Below are 20,296 nucleotides of genomic sequence, written 5' to 3' on the forward strand. Positions count from 1 at the left end.
AACTCTGTCTCAAAAATGAAATAAAATAAAGTAAAATAAAATAAAATAAAATAGAGCATTAGAAATAGAAAATATATGGGGAGGCATTAAGGACTATATTTTTTCCCTAATTTCTTTAAAATACAAGTCCAATTAAAGCAAAAATTAACATTGTGATGTAGGGTTTACAATATATATACAATGTGATACATATAATAACTGTAACAAAAACGACCAGGAGTGTGGATAAATGCAGGTAATATTGTTGAAGAGTTCCTGCATTTTATGTAGTGGTACAATATTAACTCAATGTAGATTATGAAAATATAAGGAATTTTATAGTCTCTAAAAAGCAACTAAAAAGGAAGTAATACAAAGCTGTGTAGTTAAAAATCCAGTACATAAATTGAAATGAAATTCTAAAATAGATTCAAATAATCCAAAAACAAGTCAAGAAGGCGAAATAGGAAAAAAGTTCCGAGGACAAAACAGAAAACAAATAATACAATAGTAGACCTAAAAACAACTACGTGAACAATTCTGTTAAATGGGTCATGCATTCCTATTAAAAGGCAGAGATTATTGTAATAAATGAAATTAAGTCCCAAGAAGATGCTGTGTATAGGCAATGCCCTTTATAAGTAAAAACACAAACACTTTGAAAGTAAATAGAAGTAAATAGGTACACCATTCAAACACTAAACATAAAGGAGGCTGGAGTGGCTATTTTAGTGTGATGAAACAGACTTAAAGAGCATTACCAAAAATAAAGAAAAATATTTTATAATTATAAAAGGGCTAGTTCATAAGGAAGACATAACTGTGCAAGTACCTAATAACAGAGCTTTAAAATACATGAAACAAAAATGACAGAATTAGAGAAACAGACAATTCCGTGAGCATAGTAAGGATTTAAACATGCTTCTTGCAGCAACTGATAGAATAGTTAAACACAAAAAGCCATAAAGACACAGAGAGTCTCTGCGACTCAGTCAACCACTTTGACTCAACTAATATTTGTAGGACTCGACATGCCACAATAGGAGAATATATATTATTTTCAAGTTGATATGGTAAGTCCATCAAAACGCACCATATACTGGATTGTAAAACCTGGCTTGATAAATTGAAATAGATTGCAATTATATAGAGTATGTTCTCTAACCACAATAAAATACAATTAAAATTGAGTAACAAGAAGATACTTAGGAACATTCCCCAGTTTTGGAAATTAAACAACTTATTTCAAAATAATCCATGGGTCAAAGAAGGAATATGAAGAAATATTTTTAACTGAATGATAATGAAAGTATAAAATATATAAAAATTTATAAAATGCATTAAAATGGAGATTGGGAGAAAATTTATTGCTTAAATGATTATAATAGAGAAGAAATGTAAGTGTAAAATCAAGACCTAGAATTTTACCCTAAGCAGCTAAAAAAAAAAAAAAAAAGAGAAAATAAGCCAAAAGTAAGTTGAAAGAAGGCAATAAAGGAGATAAATAAATAAAAATAAGGGCATATATAAAAATAAGTAGAAAACAGTTAAACATTGAGAGAAAATGATCAATGTCGAGTTAGTTCTTTGACAAAATTAAAAAATTTGATAAACCCATATTTAGATTGGTTAACAAAAAGAGAGAGAAAAAGCAATTCATCAATATAAAAATGAAAGAGGTATTGTCCTTAATAAGCCTACAAACATTAAAGGACAATAAAACAATATTTTGAACAACTTTATGCCAAACAACATGAAAAAATGGTAGTATTTCTTGAAAGACAAAAGATTTCTCTTAGAGGAAACAGGTAACCTAAATGACTCTTTTTTTTTAATTAAAAAAACTAAATTCATAATTTAAAATCTTCTCACAAAGAAACTCCAGCCTAAGATGTTTTCGCTGGTGAATATACCAAACACTTAAGGAAGAAATAATAACAATTATACAGACATTTCCAGAAAATGTAAGAGAAGGAAAACTTCCTGTTGTGGACTGAAACCTGTTATGGACTGAAGGTGGATGTGTGTGTGTCTCCTTCTACCACCAACCCCCAAGTTCATATGTGAAACTCCAACACCCAAAGTGGTGGTGTTAAGAGGTAGAGCCTTTGGAGGTTATTACGTTTAGATGAGGTCATGAGGATAGAGTTCTCATGACGGGATTAGTGCCCTTACTAAGAAGAATCAAGAGGCCAGGCGCAGTGGCTCATGCCTGTAATTCCAGCACTTTGGGAGGCCGAAGCGGGCAGATCACGAGGTCAAGAGATCAAGACCATCCTGGTCAACATGGTGAAACTCCGTCTCTACTAAAAAATACAAAAATTAGCTGGGCATGGTGGCGTGCGCCTGTAGACCCAGCTACTAGGGAGGCTGAGGCAGGAGAATTGATTGAACCCAGGAGGCGGAGATTGCAGTGAGCTGAGACTGCATCACTGTGTTCCAGCCTGGCGCCTGGTGACAGAGCAAGACTCTGTCTCAAAAAACAAAAACAAACAAACAAACAAAAACGAAGAATCAAGAGCTCACTCACTTGCACCTGCATGCTCTCTCTCCTTTTCTCTCTTTCTAATGTGTGGACACAGCGAGAAGGCAGCCAACTGCATCCTCGAAGAGGCCCTCACCAGAACCCAACCATGCTGGCACCCTGGGCTTGGACTTCTCAGCTTCGGAACTTTGAGAAATAAATATCTGTTGTTTCAGCCACTCAGTCTATGGTGTTTTGTTACAGCAGCCTGGGTTGACAAAGACATTTCCCAAATTATTTTAAAAGGCCAGCTGACACCAAAACCAATACCAATACCACTGATACCAAAACCAGACTAATACAAAAAAACTGAAGACCAATATTCTTCATGCATGTGCATGCAAAAATCCTTGGCAAAATATTAGTAAACCAAATCCAACAATGTATGAAAAGAATGATACATCCTGACCAAATAGGAAATCAAAATCGGCTTCTATTCCTGATTCTTTATATCTATACCATGCATGGCAGTTGGGAGATTTTCATAAAATTTTAATCAGACCATGATGCTTCCCTATTAAAAACACTACAATGGCTTATTATCACTCTTAGAGTAAGATCCTAACTCTCTTCCAGGGCTAACAAGGTGCTGGCCCTGCCTCTCTCCGGCTTCCTCTTATGTTCCGCCCCACCCCCCCACCACACACACACACTCAGTGTATTCCCGCCATGATGACCTTCCTGCCATGCTTGTTACACTCAGGACCTCACACTAGCTACATCCTGTATCTGCAACACAGATCTAACCAGGTTTTTGGATGTCTGGTTTCTCAGGTCATGTGACAGTGAGTCAGAAAGGCTGCCCTGGGCCACTGCTAACTAAAGGAGCCCCTCAGTAATGCATATCCTGTAACTGTGTGGGATTTCCTTCACACGACTTACTGCCCACAAAATTATATTGTTAACTTATTTGTGTGTTTTGTCTTGTCTTCTCACACTGAAATATAAGCTCCATGAGCAAACGCTTGGCCTTCTCTGTCTAATCTTCTAATCTCGTGACCAGATTGATGCTGCTGGCTGACAGTGTATGCATGGGGATTAATCCACCCAGCTTTGGAAAGCAGAGGCAGAGAGAAGGCGTTGGAGGCTAACATACAAACATGGGTCCAGGCTGGAGTTTAATATTTGCTCCATCCACTTGATATTGCTGAGAATCTGCTTTTAGGAGTTCTTTGTTTTACAAAGGGGTCTAAATATACTCTCTACATGAGCACCCAAGACTCCAGTCAACTGCTGTTTGTGCTTAACTTCTCTGTGTAACTGTCATCTTAGAAGTGTTCATTATATCCATCCAGGAAGAAAACAGACTTGAAAATCAAGAAGAGCGTTCCCTGGATGCAGAATTTCTAGTTCTAGTTGTAACAAAGAAGAGGAGATTGATCAGTCGACATGGAACTCTTGTTTATTTATAGTCACTTTCATTGCATTTCATATGTATTTATTTCTCTGAATTTTTCCCTCATCTTAAAATTCTAGTAGAAACTTAAATTGTCCTAGGATTTAACTTTTTTTTTTTTTTTTTGAGCCAGAGTTTTACTATGTTGCTCAGGCTGGCCTCGAACTCCTGGCCTTAAGTAATCCTCCCACCTCAACCTCCCAAGTAGCTGTGATTAATACGGCTTAATGAGCAAAAAGAAATATTTCAAGTTTGAATTTACATAAATTTGAAAAGAATCGCATAAGACTTAAATGCAACATTAACCACAGAAATAAATGTAGCATTTAAACTACATATTAAAGGATGTTCTTGCACTCAAGTGCAGGAAACTTCAATTGTTTCTCACAGAATGTACTTTATATATTAGTCAGTAAACACAGAAAACAGGACAGTTTCATTCTTATGCTTTTGCATAGAAATTTGAAGACTTGAATGAATCCTTTTGGAACAGGGTATCATCATTTCACTCACCAAGGTGCAATGTGAGACCCCAAAGCCAACATTAGCTTTTATTTGCAAGGAATAAGGGAACCATGCTAAATGTGTGTGACTAGAGTAAGCCCAGCTCAGTTACCACCACTTGTCTATACACACCACCAGCTCTAACCATATAATATTTTGAAACAGTATCCTAAGTGTCTGTGGGATGCCTTGGTACCTTTGCAAATGCTGTTCCTTCGGCCTGAAAGGACCCTTCCACCCTGAAAAGCGTTTTGTCTCCTGGGAAGACCAAGTCCAGTTGCACATCCCCTGTGAAGTCTTCTCTCAGGCATGGTGCTCTTCTCTTTGTATTCTGTAGTCTTTTGTTCATACTTCGATTAGCACATTTACTGTGTTGTGTTGTCTCCTTCTACTAATCTGAGAGCTTTTATCTGTCAATCAGTGTCCTTTCAGTGACTTCTATTTTTACCACAGAGTAGACATTTAATAGACATTTCTTAAATGAAAGGGAGAGGTTGCGGTCAGTTTGAATATCTGGTATAAATTGTTGATAACTCTTCCAGAATTTACTCACAACTGCCTAAGAACAACTGTTCAGTATCAGGCTCTAAAGGTAGACTACCTGGTTCAAACACTGGTTTTGCCATTTACCAGCTGAATTTACTTAACTTCTCTCTGCCTTAGTTTCCTCTCCTTTAAACAAAGATTATAATAGTGCATACCTCATAGAGGTATTGTGAGGATTAAGTGTATTAATTACATAAAATCTTTAGAACACTGCTTGGCATAGTAAGCCCTTTATAAATCCTGGATAACCTACTATTGGTAGGTTCCAGGAACTGGAAATACCCAGATGAATTAGGGGTGATTTCCTTTTCTTCAATGTCTTGTGGGAAAGACAGAGGTGGAAATGAAAGAAACCTGGCAACGCCATGGTAGAGTCTGTACAAGGAAGTGCTTTGTTCCTGAGGCCTGGGGTTGGGGAGTCCAGAAGTGCCCCATATGGGAAGTGACATTTTAGCTGAGACTTGATGGATGGGTGGGAGTCGCTGGGTGGATTAGGTAGGATGTGCATTTTAGACACATGTAAGTAAAGACAAAATCTATGAAAGACATGGCAACGTGAAAGCATGTGGGGCATTTGGGGAGTGGCCTTAGCATAGGTCTGAGGTGAAAGACAGTGGGGAGTCAGGCTGGAGGATGTCGCACGTGCTATTAGCTGGTTTATTCAATACCTGTGTTCAACCACCTTCTCCCCTGCCTCCCCCTACCAGAATCAGGAAAGTGAGACACTAAGTACTTCCATCCAGGTGAGGCCATGTGGGAGGGAACAGGGTATTAGCTGGGAAGGGCTTTTCTCCCAGGAAGAAAATTCAAAGTTTTGCAAGGAAAAGGCTTTTGTGGCCTGTTGCTTTCTTCCTGCCTGGAATTTGGGCTTGAGGCTTTAACAGAGGAGGATGAGGCCATCTGCTAAGGACGGTGCAGTGGGTAGACCCGGAAAGCTGGGAGCCTTGGGAGCTCACTCAGCAGACCCTGGATCACCTCCCTCCGGACTTCTTGTTTGTGAGAAATATCAGAGCTGGCCAGACTTCCCCTTGCTTAGAGCCAAATACATCCTTACCTGACATAACGGTAAGCAATGCCTGATCAAAGAAGGCCAATGTTCTGCAGTGGAGCTATGACATTTGGACCCTGGGAAATGTAGTGCAATTTAGGGGCTGAAAGGTCATGTTTGTAGCAGCACAGACCTTGGTTCAAATCTCCATTCAGCCAGTTACACTCTGTTTAACTTGAGACATCAGTTATCCTCAGCCTGAGCCTTATCAGGGGGACATATGATGAGGCTGATTTTAGATCAGTAACTCCAACTGCAGCACGCGGGGTGGAAGGGATGTGGCCCAGAGCAGAGGGCTAGGGAGAGTTTGCCAGAATTCTGCCAGAACAAAATTAGTCATAACCAAAGCTTCAGAAATCATTTCAGAACTTAAAGTGGATTCTCGTTGACGTTTTTAGCCAAAAAACATTCTGATGGTGCTGGATTTTACAAACATTCTTTGACACTTGTAACAGCTTTATTACTAAATGTCTTAGAATAAGTTCCTCTCAAGTCTTTCAGAAGACAGAAGCCTTTCCCCTTCAAACAAAATAAATTCCTGTGGCATCTTTTATTATCCCTAGGAATGCAGGGAAGAGTTCAGAAATAATTGATGAGCATAGCTAGGACTGAAGAAACAAATTAAGATTCATTATTCCATTCTGGCGGTGCTGTCAGTGTTTTAGAATCTGTTGATAACCAACGCTCGAGGAAGTTTAAGTACAAGTCTATTTCCCTCATGTCCACTTCAAAGCTCTAACGAAGCTCTTCTGGGAAGCCTGGGAGAGGGTTAATTAAGCCCAGGAAGGGAGTGCAATGATTTAATAGATAATAAAAAATCTTTGCTCTCCTATATCTAATTATCTTTTCTTGTCAAGGATGCTTGAGAGCTCTAAGTCAGAGATGATCTATTGTGAAAAATAAAGGAAGAAATTCTTTCCAAAGCAAGTTCCTTCGGTGGGAGCACGTTTCCATCAGTAATAGGCTGATGAGGGTAATCTAAGCTCAAGTGGAGGATAACTGATCTCTCAAATGTATAAAACTTTTAACTGGCCAAGCTGGGATTAGAACCCAGGTTTCTATGACTGTAAAACTACTTTTAACCTACATTACAATCCATCCACTCTTACGACCTAGGCCTCCCTGCCCCTCAACCACATGGTTCGCAGTTTATAGATTCAAGCTCAGGTCCGGCAGGGAGGCAGCCAAAGGGGTGGTGGACTTTATTATATTTTTCTTTTTTAGAGAAATGGTCTCACTGTGTCACCTGGGTTGGAGTGCAGCAGCATGATCCCAGCTCACTACAATATCTGCCTCCCAGGCTCAGCAATCCACCCACAGCAGGCTCTCAAGTAGCTGGGACCACAGGCATGCACCGCCATGCTCAGCAAAGTTTGTGTTTTTATTTATTTATTTGTTTATTTTGGTAGCGACGGGGTTTCACCATATTGCCCAGGCTGGTCTTGAACTTCTGGAGTCAAGTGATCCACCTGCCCTAGCCTCCCAAAGTGCTGGTATTACAGATGTGAGCTATCTTGCCTGGCCAAATGAGTCGTGATGACTTTCTGCATGTTCTTGAGGAGAGAACTTTGAGGACCCTCCTAACTCATGACTGGCCAAGGGAACACATTTCGGAGTGGAGAAGGGCCTTTGTAGACAACACAGACTACTCAATACTCTAGCAAGCTGCCCAACCCCGTGCCAACCATGAAGATGGGATAAACCATTAGGCTTCATTATCTATTGAAATCAAACAATATTTAACCCAACCACGGGTATTCTAGGGCTTACTGATTCACCTATCCCAGGAACCTGATCGTTTTAGAATCTCTGGAACTAGCTAGAAGGCTACATTTAAGAATTGACACCCTTCTCAAGGATCACAGGCATGAGGAGCGCTGTGGGGAAACTGGAAGGCTCCGATCACAGCTCTTCTCTTCCTTCTCCCACACGAAGGGCGGAGGGAAAGGTCGTCCTGCTTGCAGCATGGGTTTCGAATCAGAAGAGTGTGCAGTGCAATGAGAATTTTGTTAGTACTGTCTGGAGGGATTTGATCAAGATGCCTGTGTTGCAACCCATGGAGAACAATGGCTCCCTTCTAAGACCATGACAGCCACAGATTGAACGGCAGAGTCCAGGGCACCACGAATGGAGGGAAGGAGGAGGGCTGGTTCACAGTCAGCCCTTTCACTTTGTAATTTGGGCTTCTTTTCAGGCCCGTAGCACTCACCTCGGCCTGCCAGATGGGGTTCACGGTGTTGCCTATGATCTTGGATCTCCTCTCCTGTCCATGGTGAGGCAGGGCGGGGAAGATGCTGTGCTTCCCAGGCTGGATGGAAATCTTCAGATAAGGGTCTGGATTGAAAAACATCCCTTTCTTCAACCCCATGGCTTGGAAATCTATAAAATAAAGGATATTTTAATTTAAATGTTTTAGGGAGGTTAACAACTGGCATTTGGTAACTACACCTTTCATGAAAGGACCATTGGCCCTTATGAACGGAATCGCTAGTGTTACTCAGTAAGGTAAACGCGACGGGGTGAAGGAGGGAGGATCACCCCGGGAAACGTGAGTAGCACAGGGAGAGAAAGTCCAACTCTGGAAATTTGATGGGTCTCTGGGTGTAAAATTCCTCTGCAAGGTGGAGACATTACAAAAATAAGGGTTGTAGTCTCACAGTATATGTGGGCCTCACTGAGTAAGGAGAGAGAACTGGCAGAAACAAAGAGAGAGGAGAGGATGAAAAGAGCACAGAGTGTGGACGATGGAGGAAGGAACAAATAAGACCTGACCTCCATGGGGCTGAGTGCCACCAATGAGGGGAGTTCTAAGAAACCCTGCTACCAGGCAGGGCAGGGCTTTGAAGATACCTGATCATGTACCATTTCATGCTGCACAAGGAGACAGAGACAGAAAGTGTGTGCACAAGATCATTTATGACAATGGTTTATAGTTGTTCTAGGATAATTTGAAATCACATTATATTTATTAGAAATATATTTATGATATCAAGGAATATACCTTTTTTTTTTTTTTTTTTTTTGAGATAGAGTCATCCAGGCTGGAGTGCAGTGCCAGGATCTCGGCTCACTGCAAACTCTGCCTCCTGGGTTTGAGCAATTCTCCTTGCCTCAGCCTCCTGAGTAGCTGGGATTACAAGTGCCCATCACTATGCCTGGATAATTTTTGTATTTTTTAGTAGAGACGGGGTTTTGTCATGCTGGCCAGTCTGGTCTTGAACTCCTGACCCCAGGTGGTCCATCCCCTCTTGGCCTCCCAGAGTGCTGGGATTACAGGAGTGAGTCACCGCGCCCAGCCAAAGAATATAATTTTTGAAGCCTTTCTGTCATTGAAGAATTTTTCAAACAATTTTTTTTTACATTTATACACAAGTGAAACAAAAGGACATAAAGATACACAGGGTCAGTGATTCCCAGTCATGGTATAAGTTGTGAAGTGTATCAAAGATTTGTTACTGATGAAAAAGCACAGATGTTTTCATATGCATTTATTTAAAAATTATTTTGAGTTAATCCAAGGTTATCCCCCTAATAAAATTATACCTACTCTCTGGCATAATATAGTACTGCTCTGTGAAAGAGCCATATATTCAAAATGGCCCCCAAATGCCAAAGGAGCTGAGAAACCAAAGAAGGAAGCAGACAAATCTAGTTTGTCAGTGAAACGAGATAGATTTGGGAACTCACAGCCAAGCATGGTCCTGGGCTGCAGGAGTCTGGTAGATCTCCACACTGTTACTCTCCAGACACAGGGCTTATGTACCATAGGGAAGGGCTACATAAGCCCTTGCTCTGTGCAAGCCAATGAGAGGCATCTCTCTAGCACAGGCAGGAATGCTGCATGCATCGCAGCCTATTGTTTCTGCCATCACATTAAGGTTGACATGTTCTTACACTAGAGACAGTGGATAAAGTGGGAATTGGAGGCATTCGTGGGACTGAGGCTGATCAGAAATCAGCACAGTGGTTTGCATCCACAACGGAGTCACTTTTGCCCCCACAATTGCCAATGAGAGGAAAAAAGGCAGGAAGTACAAACATCACAGAAATTTGCAAAACCCAGGCCACATCTACAGCAGAGTGTACGGACAGGGGGTCCTCAGCTAAGAACTTATGAAAACTAGAAGAAAAATTATTTCTCACTCCTTTTAGAACATCTTGTATACACAGTTCTTAAGGGTACATAGTATTTCATCATTTGGCTTTATGGTAATTTATTTAACCAAGCCTTAATTCTGAATGTTTATGTTGTCTCTAATATATTTGTAAAGAAACCTTTGTTTGCATTTCTGATTTTGTTATTTAGAATGCTAAAAGTGCACTTCATTGAATATTAGAGTGATAATATTTAACTAGAAAATTTATTACCTCTAGGAAGTGGTAAAAATAGGAAATATAAATAGATTTGACAGGTAAAGCACTTGTGTGAACAATCTTGCTTTGATATGTTCATTGTATTCTTGGGGCTTTCTAAGAAGGCAACTCCATTATCTACTTTCTGATTATTTCTCCTTTTAAATACTAAAAAGAAAATTAGTGTTTTTATATTGCAGTGTCTCCAATTCTTGAGTTTTCTTGGATTTTATCTTTGTATGCTGGAGTACACGCTCACATATTATTTTAAAGTGAGGTGTAAGGGTGGTAGTCTTTGATCCCTTACAGACCTGAGGGTGTTTCTCTTGCCTTCCCACATAAATGACAATCTGGTGGACATGGACATCTTTGGTTAAAAAATGCTCCCCTTAGAACTTGTGAAATGGGAGAGTTCCCTGACCCCCCTCACAAGACTTGCAACAAGGGTGTGGCTCATATACTCAAACCCCTGATGGGAGAGGGAGCATGCAGACAATGCAGGAGCCGGGGTGAGTGCTTTTGGGCTCCAGCCCCATGGTAGCATCTGCGGTGGTGTCTGTGACTCCTGAAGCCCCAGTGGGTGTGTTACAGTGCTCCTTTAGCTCTGCCGTGTGTGATGGCTTAAGTATTAATCAACTCTGCCCTCTTGGTACCTGGATCCTTGTCAGGCACCTGGAAGAATCAGATCACACACTGACTTGAAGGATGGTGAAAGCAGGGGTTTTACTGATTGGTGGAGGTGGCTCTCAGCAGGATGAATGGGGAGTTGGAAAGGGGATGGAGTGGGAAGATGATCTCCCCTGGAGTTTGGCTGTCCGTTGGCCAATCTCCTCTGTGACCTCCCCTAACTGAACTCCTCTCAACACTTGGATGCTCCTTCTCTTCTCTCCTTCTTTGCTGTGCCACTCTTCTGTTGCTCTGCTCATCTGCTTGTGAAGCCTGGGGTATGGGGTTTATATGGGTACAAGATAGAGGGGCATGGTGGGCCAAAAGGCAACATTTCAGTGTGAAAAGAGGAATGCCTGCTCCCATTTAGGGCCGTGGGTTTTCAGGATTGAGGGTGGGGCCTTTGCTGGGGAACTGCCCTTTTCTACCTGTCTCCTGTCCATATCACTTGGTAGGCTTTACTTCATTATTTTGGCATCTCAAAAGACAAGTCTGAGATTAGCATGAGGTTTGTTCTTTTGTACATATCATGCATTTTCAGCCCAGATGTCTACTATGGCCATATTTGAAAAAAATATATCTTTTTAAATGAGATTTGTCTAGGTGTTGGTCTCTTCATATACATTTCTTTTTCTCAGCACCTGATGGTCTTCCTTAATTTAAATACTAAAAATTATCTTCAGCTCAAGAAAGTTTTCTCCTATTACTGTTTCTGTTCAGTTTGTTCAGATTTCTTCATCAAAAACACTGATTATGTGTTGGCTCTGTATGTGCCATTCATCTATATTTTTCTCATCCTTTTCGGGTTTTGTCCTTCATTGATGCCTTCTGGGAGAGACTCTCAAGTCAATCTGTCATATCACTGATTCTCTTTCTGTAGTGGTGATTGTGCTCTATACTGCTTTTGAAGGCTTTTAATTATGTGACTGTACTTTTTAGAGTTTATTTTAAATCTCTTGTTGACTGTGGTAGGCAGAATAATGACCCCACAAAGATGTTCACATCCTAATCCTTGAATCCTGTGAATATGTTACCTCACATGGTAAAAGGGACTCTGCAGAGTGACTGTTATATGTAAATTTTTGGTGCCACAAAAGAAGTAGCACTTGAATATAAATTTAATTTTTCTCAGCAAGGCAACTTTAATTTCTGTGGAAAGGGTATTCTCATTAGCCATCTTGCCACGAGAGGATACTGAACGAAGGAAGCAGGGCCATTTATATCTCACACATCTGCCTTACTGCTGTGTCCTGATTCCATTGGCTGGAACTGGACTTCACAGTCTAGGTTGCACCTGGTTGGCTAACAACTTAAAACTTTTCTAAAGACGTGAAGACAGAGGAGACCAAAGGAAAAGAGAAGTAACTTGAATGCTTAGAGAAGCAATAACATTTCCAAATAAGGAAGGGGAATAAGCTATTATCTAAGAAGCCCAGGCATGTCAGGGCAAATATCTAGGTTAAAGTGTAAGAACTCAGAACATGCGATACACTTATTTCTTTATTATGACTGACGGTTACTTTATTAGCAAAAGCTTTAAAGTAAATTAACCTTTGAAGAAACTATTATTTATTCATAATGAACTAAGAGGAAAGCTTTGAGGAGGAACCTTTTATTTATTCTTATTTCCTACAGTGACTAAATTAAGGATCTTGCAATGGAAAGATTTATCATAAACTGTCCAGGTGGGTGTGACGTAATCACAGGGTCCTGGTAAGATGGAGGCAGGAAGAGCAAAGTGAGAAGGCAACGTGATGAAAGAAGCAGAGATTGGAGCAATGTAGCCATGAGCCAAAAAATGCCAGTAGCCCCTAGAACCTGAAAGAGGCAAGGGATAGATTTACACCGGAGTCCCCAGAAGGAACCAGCCTGGGTGACAACTTGCTTTTAGTCCCTTAAGATTCATTCTGGACTTCTGACCTCCAGGACAATAAGAGTACAGTTGTGCTGTTTTAAGCCACTAAGTTGGTGGCAATTTGTTATAGCAGCAAGAGAAAGCAAATACACTTGACTTTCTAAGTTTCAGTTTTTGCAAGCTTCAGAAAACTCCCTTATCCTCTTTTCTCATCTTTGATCTCTTACTTAATATGCTCTGTACTTTCCTCTATTTTGTTGAGGGTACAAGTGGAAGAATGATAAATACTTTACTTTTCTTTAATAGGTGTTTATCAGTAAAATAGTTGCGTTTTTCTCTTGAGTATTGTAGTCTTCAACTTTTTAATACGGTAGATTATTTTCTCTACACATTCTTCAAGTCAAAATTTCTGTTGTTTACCTATGAGCATGCCTTGTAGTCCCAGCATTTGTCCATCTTTAGTGAGTCTGGTCGTCCAAGGGGTTGCTGCTGGAGTCCTTAGCTCTCTTCTTATACTCAGAGCTGACCAGCATGGAGAAAATTTTTGATGTTTTATAGGCTTTGCTGATCTTTCTGTTTTGTTTTTCTTTGAGGCACAGAATTTATTTTTATTCTTACTTTATTTTAGTCTTTTGAAGCATAGTCTTGCTCTGTTGCCCAGCCTGGAGCACAGTGGCACAGTTAGAGCTTACTGCAGCCTCTAATCCCTTAGCTCAAGTGATCCTCCTGCTTCAGCCTCCTGAGTAGCTGGGACTATAGGTACATGCTACCATGTTTGGCTTTTTTTTTTTTGTTTTTTTGTAGAGATGGGATCTTGTTACGTTACCCAGGTAGTCTCAAACTCCTGGGCTCAAGCAATCCTTCTGCATTGGCCTCCCAAAGTGCTGGGATTATAGGTGTGAGCCACCATGCTTGGCTGCATAGAATTTATTTTGATAGCTTCAGCAGTATTTGCCTTTTGTCCCAGGCAGATATAGTGAACACAACACATGCATACGTATCCAACTACTGAACATTATATGTCCATGACCATTCCAGGCTTGCTCTAGTAGCTACTCACTTTATATCCCTAGTCATTTCCCTTTGCTGGGAATTGTTGTCTTTGAATACATGTAAGAAAAATGATGTGTTTGGGGACTGCAGGAGATGAATGAACCCCTCACCTTATAAAGTAGCTTTGTGAACCAAGTTGGGGTGGTGGGGGCCTTCCTCCTCTGGTAGGCCTGTGAGCCCATGTCTTCATGGCAGAAGCAAAGTAGAGATGAAGGAATACTGTCCTTCCCGAGCTTTGCCCTGCTCACCCTGCCTGGCATTCCTCTTGGGCTTCAGGACTTGGGCTTAACTGGAGCTTTGGTTAGTGACAATTCCTCTTGGTTTCTGGTACCCAGTTGTGCAGTATTCCTGGTTTCTTCTGTGTTTGAAGGTTGGTACTAATACTTGTTATTTCTTAATCATTTTAATAGGAGTTGCTAGCTTTTGTCCAAGTAGTACAAAATTAGTGAGTTTGAAACCACCATTGCAAAATTATAACCGAAACAGTAAAATAAATCTGACCTAACCAACTCCATCTTGCCTCTAACCTACAAGCTGTCTTTGTTCATTCCTGGGCATAGGTCCAACTTTGGGAGGAACTTAGTTTATGATTTACCTTTGAAACAAAGACAATAGCAGCCCTTTCCTGAAAACAAACCTCCTTCTTGCCTGGAAACTAGACTGCATTTGTAAGATTAACAAATTAGTTAAAAGATTATAAATTATGATTTAGGAGTCATGCAGCTGGAGGCTGCAAGATTCTGACTACCCCCAAATTGCTTCTGGGGATAATGTTACTATTGTAAAACCTAAGATCACTGCTTGGGATATTTTGTAGACCCTGTACTTGATGGATCAGCTGGCAGCATCCAGGTGAATAAACTGGCTCATCTGATCTTGTGGCCCCGACACAGTAACTGACTCAGCACAGGAGGACAACTCCTTATGATTTCACCTCATGATTTCACAAGAGCTTCAACTCCTTAACATTTCACCTCCAACACAACCAATCAGCACTCCTGACTCACTGGCCCCTATCCACCAACCTATCCTTAAAAATTCTGATCCCTGAATTCTCAGGGAGACTGATTTGAGTGATACTAAAACTCTGGTCTCCTGCACAGCCAGCTCTGTGTGAATTACTCTTTCTCTATTGCAATTCCCCTGTCTTGATAAATTGGCTCTGTCTGGGCAGTGGGCAAGGTGAACCCATTGGGTGGTTACAAGTTTTTTCTTCTTTTTTTTCCTTCAGCTTAGACATACACATGCTCATATTGTTAATGGATCAAAACATATTTGCTTTATTGAGCTTATTTAGACTTGAAAAGCCCCAGTTTACTGTGTAGCTTCCAAGAAAGCACATGTACTTCATGTTTGTGACCTCTGATTGCTGGCATTCATGGCCTGCAACATCTGCTGATTTGACAAGCTGAGGTAGTAGTTTTCCAGCTGTGCTCAATGGAGTCCTCAAGTTTTATGCTGCTGTGTCCCCTTAAAGACTGTTTAGGGTGGGATCGAGTATGTGAAGCCCTGAGCTTTGTATATCATGTTAGCCAGAGCAGCTCAGGTTTTTAAAAACTTTTAATTATTTTTTTGATTTTGTTTTTGAGTTGGAGTCTCACTCTGTAGCCCAGGCTAGAGTGCAGTGGTACAATCTCGGCTCACTGCAACCTCTGCCTTCCAGGTTCAAGTGATTCTCCTGCCTCAGCCTCCCAAGTAGCTGGGATTATAGGCACGGACTACCATGCCAAGCTAATCTTTGTATTTTTAGTAGAGACGGGGTTTCACTATGTTGGCCAGGCTGGTTTCGAACTTTTGGCCTCAGGCGATCTGCCTGCCTTGGCCTCCCAAAGTGCTGAAATTACAGGTGTGAGCCACCATGCCTGGCCTTAAATTTTTAAAATAATTCTGGATTTACAGAAGAGTTCTAAAGACAATACAAAGATTTCCCACATACCCTTTGCCCAGTCTGCCCCATTATTAACATATGACAGTACATTCATGAAAACTAAAACGTTAACTTACTCTTAAATATTAAACTAAAATACTATTAGTTAACAGACTAATTGGATTCGACTGATTCTTTTTTCCATGAATGTGCATTTTTGAGTGGCTCAGTTATCTGTTTTGCCAATTGTGCCCCATGTGAGGTTTTTTTTAAGACAAAGGGTTGAATAGCTGCTTCTCTTCCTAGGTTTTCCTTATTTTCCTTGTGTCCCTTTGTCTACTCTCAACTACTGCTATGTGGCCCTAGGGGAGAGGTAGAACTGTAGCCTCCGTTCCCATTATCTCAGTCTGCTTTCACATCTCTTACTTCCTAAACTATTATCCTTATGTGGTCAAGGGGAAGTGATCAGATTCAAAACATATTTTTGCTTTAAGGACTGAGAAACTGAGGCACAGAGAGGTTGAGTGACTTGTAGTTAAGAGTGGAATGGAAGCAGGTATCCTGACTCTTGGTTGACATTCTTATTCTCCCCACAAGACCTCTAGGTGAGCAAAACATACCTGAGAGAGAGAAGCTGATCAGCCTCCGACTTCCTTGTCCTTGGACAGTCTCATCAGAGCCAATGCTTTTAAAAATCTGTAAAAAGAAAGAAAATGGGAGATAAGCAAAACAAGCACTGAAATGGATATTCACACTTCAACACAAGCATGCTTATTCACAGTTATTTTACCAGCTACAGGCAACGAAGACAGTGATTTCACTGGGCAACTATTGATTAAAAGAAGCTTCTAGCAACCTAATGTCTTTCCCAGTAGTAGAGGATCTGCTAGTGGGGGTAATGGGTACTTTTCAGGGAAATGAAAATCAACACACACAATTACTGTAATAGAAAAGACCCTTTGTAACTACTTATGCAAACAATGTCTTTTCACATTCAAATTTGCAAAAAGTATTTATCAAAGCAGGGCCTAAGGCATTAGAATGATAGGTCAATAGATGTTTACTGTTGTAATTATAATGTGTTTCCATTTAGCAAAGTAGAGTGTTGATCTGCTGCATCTCCACTTATTATTATTTAGGGATTTCCAGGAAACTGCTGGGGAGGAGCCCGAACATGGCATTAAGCAGCTCTTCTGAGGTCTCTCTTAATTAAGCAGCTGCCTTCCTGGGAAATTTCAGAACACAATTGTTATATGGATTATCTGCAGTCTAGTAGGTATTTGAAAATAATGTTGCTAAAATGTTTTCTTTTTCATCATTGCTCAATATTCAGTAATAGGTCAATAAATATAGCTAAAGTTTTTGCTTCCATTCTCTTCTAGGAAGGTTTTATTCAGAAATGATTTTGAGAATTTATTTGAAGGCAGAATAACTCTTCCTGTTTACCTTTGCATGTGTTGTATGTTTGCAAAAAATAATGTTAAATCTCTGGGTATTAAGCAAATCCAGTGTCCATTTTTTAGAAGATAATCTGTACTAGGAAAAGAAAAATGAAAATGTCCATAATCTCTTGTTCAGAATCTCATTGTTTGTAGATTGTGTGGGTTCAGTCTTTTTCTTTCTTCTCTTACTATTCTTGATGCTGTAAGAGTTGTGATTGGATATGCATATCAACCTGCCTGATACGAGACCAGGAGTAATGATGGGGCATCACAGGGCTCACAGCTTCAGCCAAGAGTACAAAGGGATTACTATTCATCTTTTCAAACTGAAGCAGGTACCCCTGGTGAGCCTGTGAGCTTGGCTGCAGCGTGTGGACAGATCTTGGTATGGCTGCCCTGAGGCCCAACTGTGATGTACATCTCATGGAAACTGGGCTGTTCAGCAAAGGGAGCCAACCAATGTAGTGACATATGGAATGGATGAGACCAGATAAGAGATTGTCAAACTCTTTGACTCCTATCTGTCCCTTAGAGTCTTATTTGATAAGAATCAGAGTAAAACATGGCCAGGTGAGTCAAAACTCTCATGGGTTCTGAGGTGTTATAAAAACTTGAACATTACATTTGTCTTAAAAATGCTTTTGCCAAATTATGACTGAGACAGTGAAAGAGATCTAACTTAACTGACTCCATCTTTCTTCTAACCTCCAAGCTGTCCTTGTTCATTCCTGGGCCTTGGCTGAACTAACTTTGGGAGAAACTTAGTTTACAGTTTCAACAGAGATGGTAACAGTCCTTTCCCAAAGCAGACTTCCTTCTTGTCTGGGGACTAGACTACCTTTGTAGGACTAACATTAGCCACAAGATTAGAAATTATGGTTTAGGAGTCATACGGCTGGAGGTTGCAAGATTCTGGCCCTCCCTAAACTGTTCCTAAAATCAGTGTTCGAGATATTTTGCAGACCCTGCATTTGATGGATCAGCTGGCACCACCAAGAACAATAAACTGGCTCATCTGATCTTTTGGCCCTCAGTCAGGAACTGACTTACTGTAGGAAGACAGCTTTGATTCCCTGTGATTTCATCTCTGAGCAATCAGCACTGGCTCACTGGCTACCCGACCCTCCCCCGCCACAACAAAGTTATCCTTAAAAACTCTATTCCCTGAATGTTCTGGGAGATGGATTTGAGTAACATCAAAATTCCAGTCTCTCTTACAGCTGGCTCTGCATGAATTACTCTTTCTCTATTGCAATTCCCCTGTCTTGATGAATTGGCTCTGTCTAAGTAGTGGGCAAGGTGAACCCCTTCAGCAGTTACAGTCTCATTGGAATTCCTTCCTCAGGAAACTGACTCTCAAGTAAGGGACTGAAACTCACCATATGCCCACATCTAGACCATGAGATGTCAGACCCCTCATTCGTCTTCCTTAGTTCCTTGGACCCCTCCTTTGTTCCTGTTTTACATTCCTTTCCTGATATATAAACCCCAATTTTAGTTGGTCAAGGAGATGGCTTTGAAACTTATCACCATTCTCCCAATTAACATCACCCAAATAAAAAGCCTTCTTTCCTGGCAATACTTGTTGTCGCAGTGATTGGCTTTCTATGCATGGAGCAATGGGACCTAGAACAAACCTCTGGCATTTTGGTAACAATTAACTTTCTTTATATCTGAGGGCCCTCTCCTTCCTACTTTCTGTTTGTTATTCCCATCAATGGCTGACACTAAGAAATGGAGATCAGCCATCAGCTCAGAGACCACATGCTCAGAGATCACACTCTTAACTCTGAAGATGGCCAGTCCTCATGGCATAATCAGGGCTTCCAAATTCCTTCATGTTGTGAACTTTTCTTCTCTTGCAAGCCTGTGCCTGGACACAGATGTGGGAGTTCTCCACAGGCTGACCACGCCTCCTCACAGTGCTGTACTGCACCACCAGGACAATTACAATCAATGGCTAAAGACTCTGGCTCCTAATTCTAACTTAAAAATGCTCACTGCAAGCTTGCCTCTTTCTGAGAATATAAGTTCTTTGGGGGAACAACAAAAACTATAATTTTAATAATTATAGTTTATAGAATTATAAGTCTAAAATATGTGTATTCCATTGTATATTTTCTAAAAGGTGTAGGATTAAACTGCATATTTCATGCTAAGCTGAAATGAGCTCAAACATGCAATGATAACAAAGGATGGTACATTTATTTCTTTCTTTTTAAAGCATACATATTTTGATTCTTCATATTTAAATGTTCCTCTGCTGGCATTCAGAGTATTTACAAAGAAGCCTCTTCATCTTGAAGGCATCAAAAACAGGTCTGTAGACCCCCCCAAAAAAAAGAAGAAAAAAGAGTATATTTTTCAAAAGCTATTAAGTTCAGTGAGGAAACACATCATTTAAGTCTCCATGAAATTCTACCTAAATTCTTGGCTTTTCCCTAACATCATTTACAAAGTCATCTAAGCACCACACTGATGATACAAAAATAGAGGGAACAGTAGCCATAATAAACATTTTCCAGGAAGTAAAAATATTTGCCCAGTCTTAGGGAGGTTTGACATCCTGACTTCTTGCTCAAAATGCATTGCAGAAGCATATTTGACATTGAGAAATGTGCTGTACTCACAGACAGACTCTTTACAGTTTATTGACTGTGAAAATGACGTGAAGACTCAGCCCAAACAGTTTTACCCTGGAGCAATCTGAGGCTGTAGGCCTGTTGTCAGGGAGATGGCTTGTCTTCTCAGGGCTGACAAGCTCACTTTGCTCTGTGGCTTGTCTGATGCCTGACTGCCATTCTAACTGCTTGGCGCTGGGCCCTGTTGCCCCTCTCTCCCCAATGAAGCTCTGGCAGTTTCACTGTGTATGTCTTGTACCCAAATGTTTCCACAGTAGAGCCTACTTGGCAAATGGTTTAACAGATTCCAAACTGAATCTATTGTGGGGCATAGACGATTCTGCAGGGTATTGAGAAGCTCTAAGAGTTAAATTAAGGGCTTTGAGGTTAATTCAGATGTCTCTCCAACTCCCATTCTCATTTTCTCTTTACAATTGCCTTT

The 20,296-nt window shown here is 40.6% G+C and overlaps 1 protein-coding gene across 12 annotated transcripts in view; it reads right to left on the reverse strand.

The window, feature by feature from the left end:
• Positions 1 to 20,296, reverse strand: part of HECW1 (HECT, C2 and WW domain containing E3 ubiquitin protein ligase 1) — a 600,315-nt gene that overhangs the window by 150,257 nt on the left and 429,762 nt on the right. For all 12 annotated transcript variants that reach the window (XM_074379771.1, XM_010341340.3, XM_074379772.1 and 9 more), the window contains 2 exons: positions 16,412 to 16,487; positions 8,207 to 8,376 (listed from right to left, as the gene is read on the reverse strand). In XM_074379771.1, coding sequence (XP_074235872.1) covers positions 8,207 to 8,376; positions 16,412 to 16,487 — 246 coding nt within the window. The remainder of the gene's footprint in view (positions 1 to 8,206; positions 8,377 to 16,411; positions 16,488 to 20,296) is intronic.

This window comes from Saimiri boliviensis, chromosome 10 (assembly GCF_048565385.1).
Source record: "Saimiri boliviensis isolate mSaiBol1 chromosome 10, mSaiBol1.pri, whole genome shotgun sequence".
Taxonomy (NCBI): Eukaryota; Metazoa; Chordata; class Mammalia; order Primates; family Cebidae; genus Saimiri; species Saimiri boliviensis.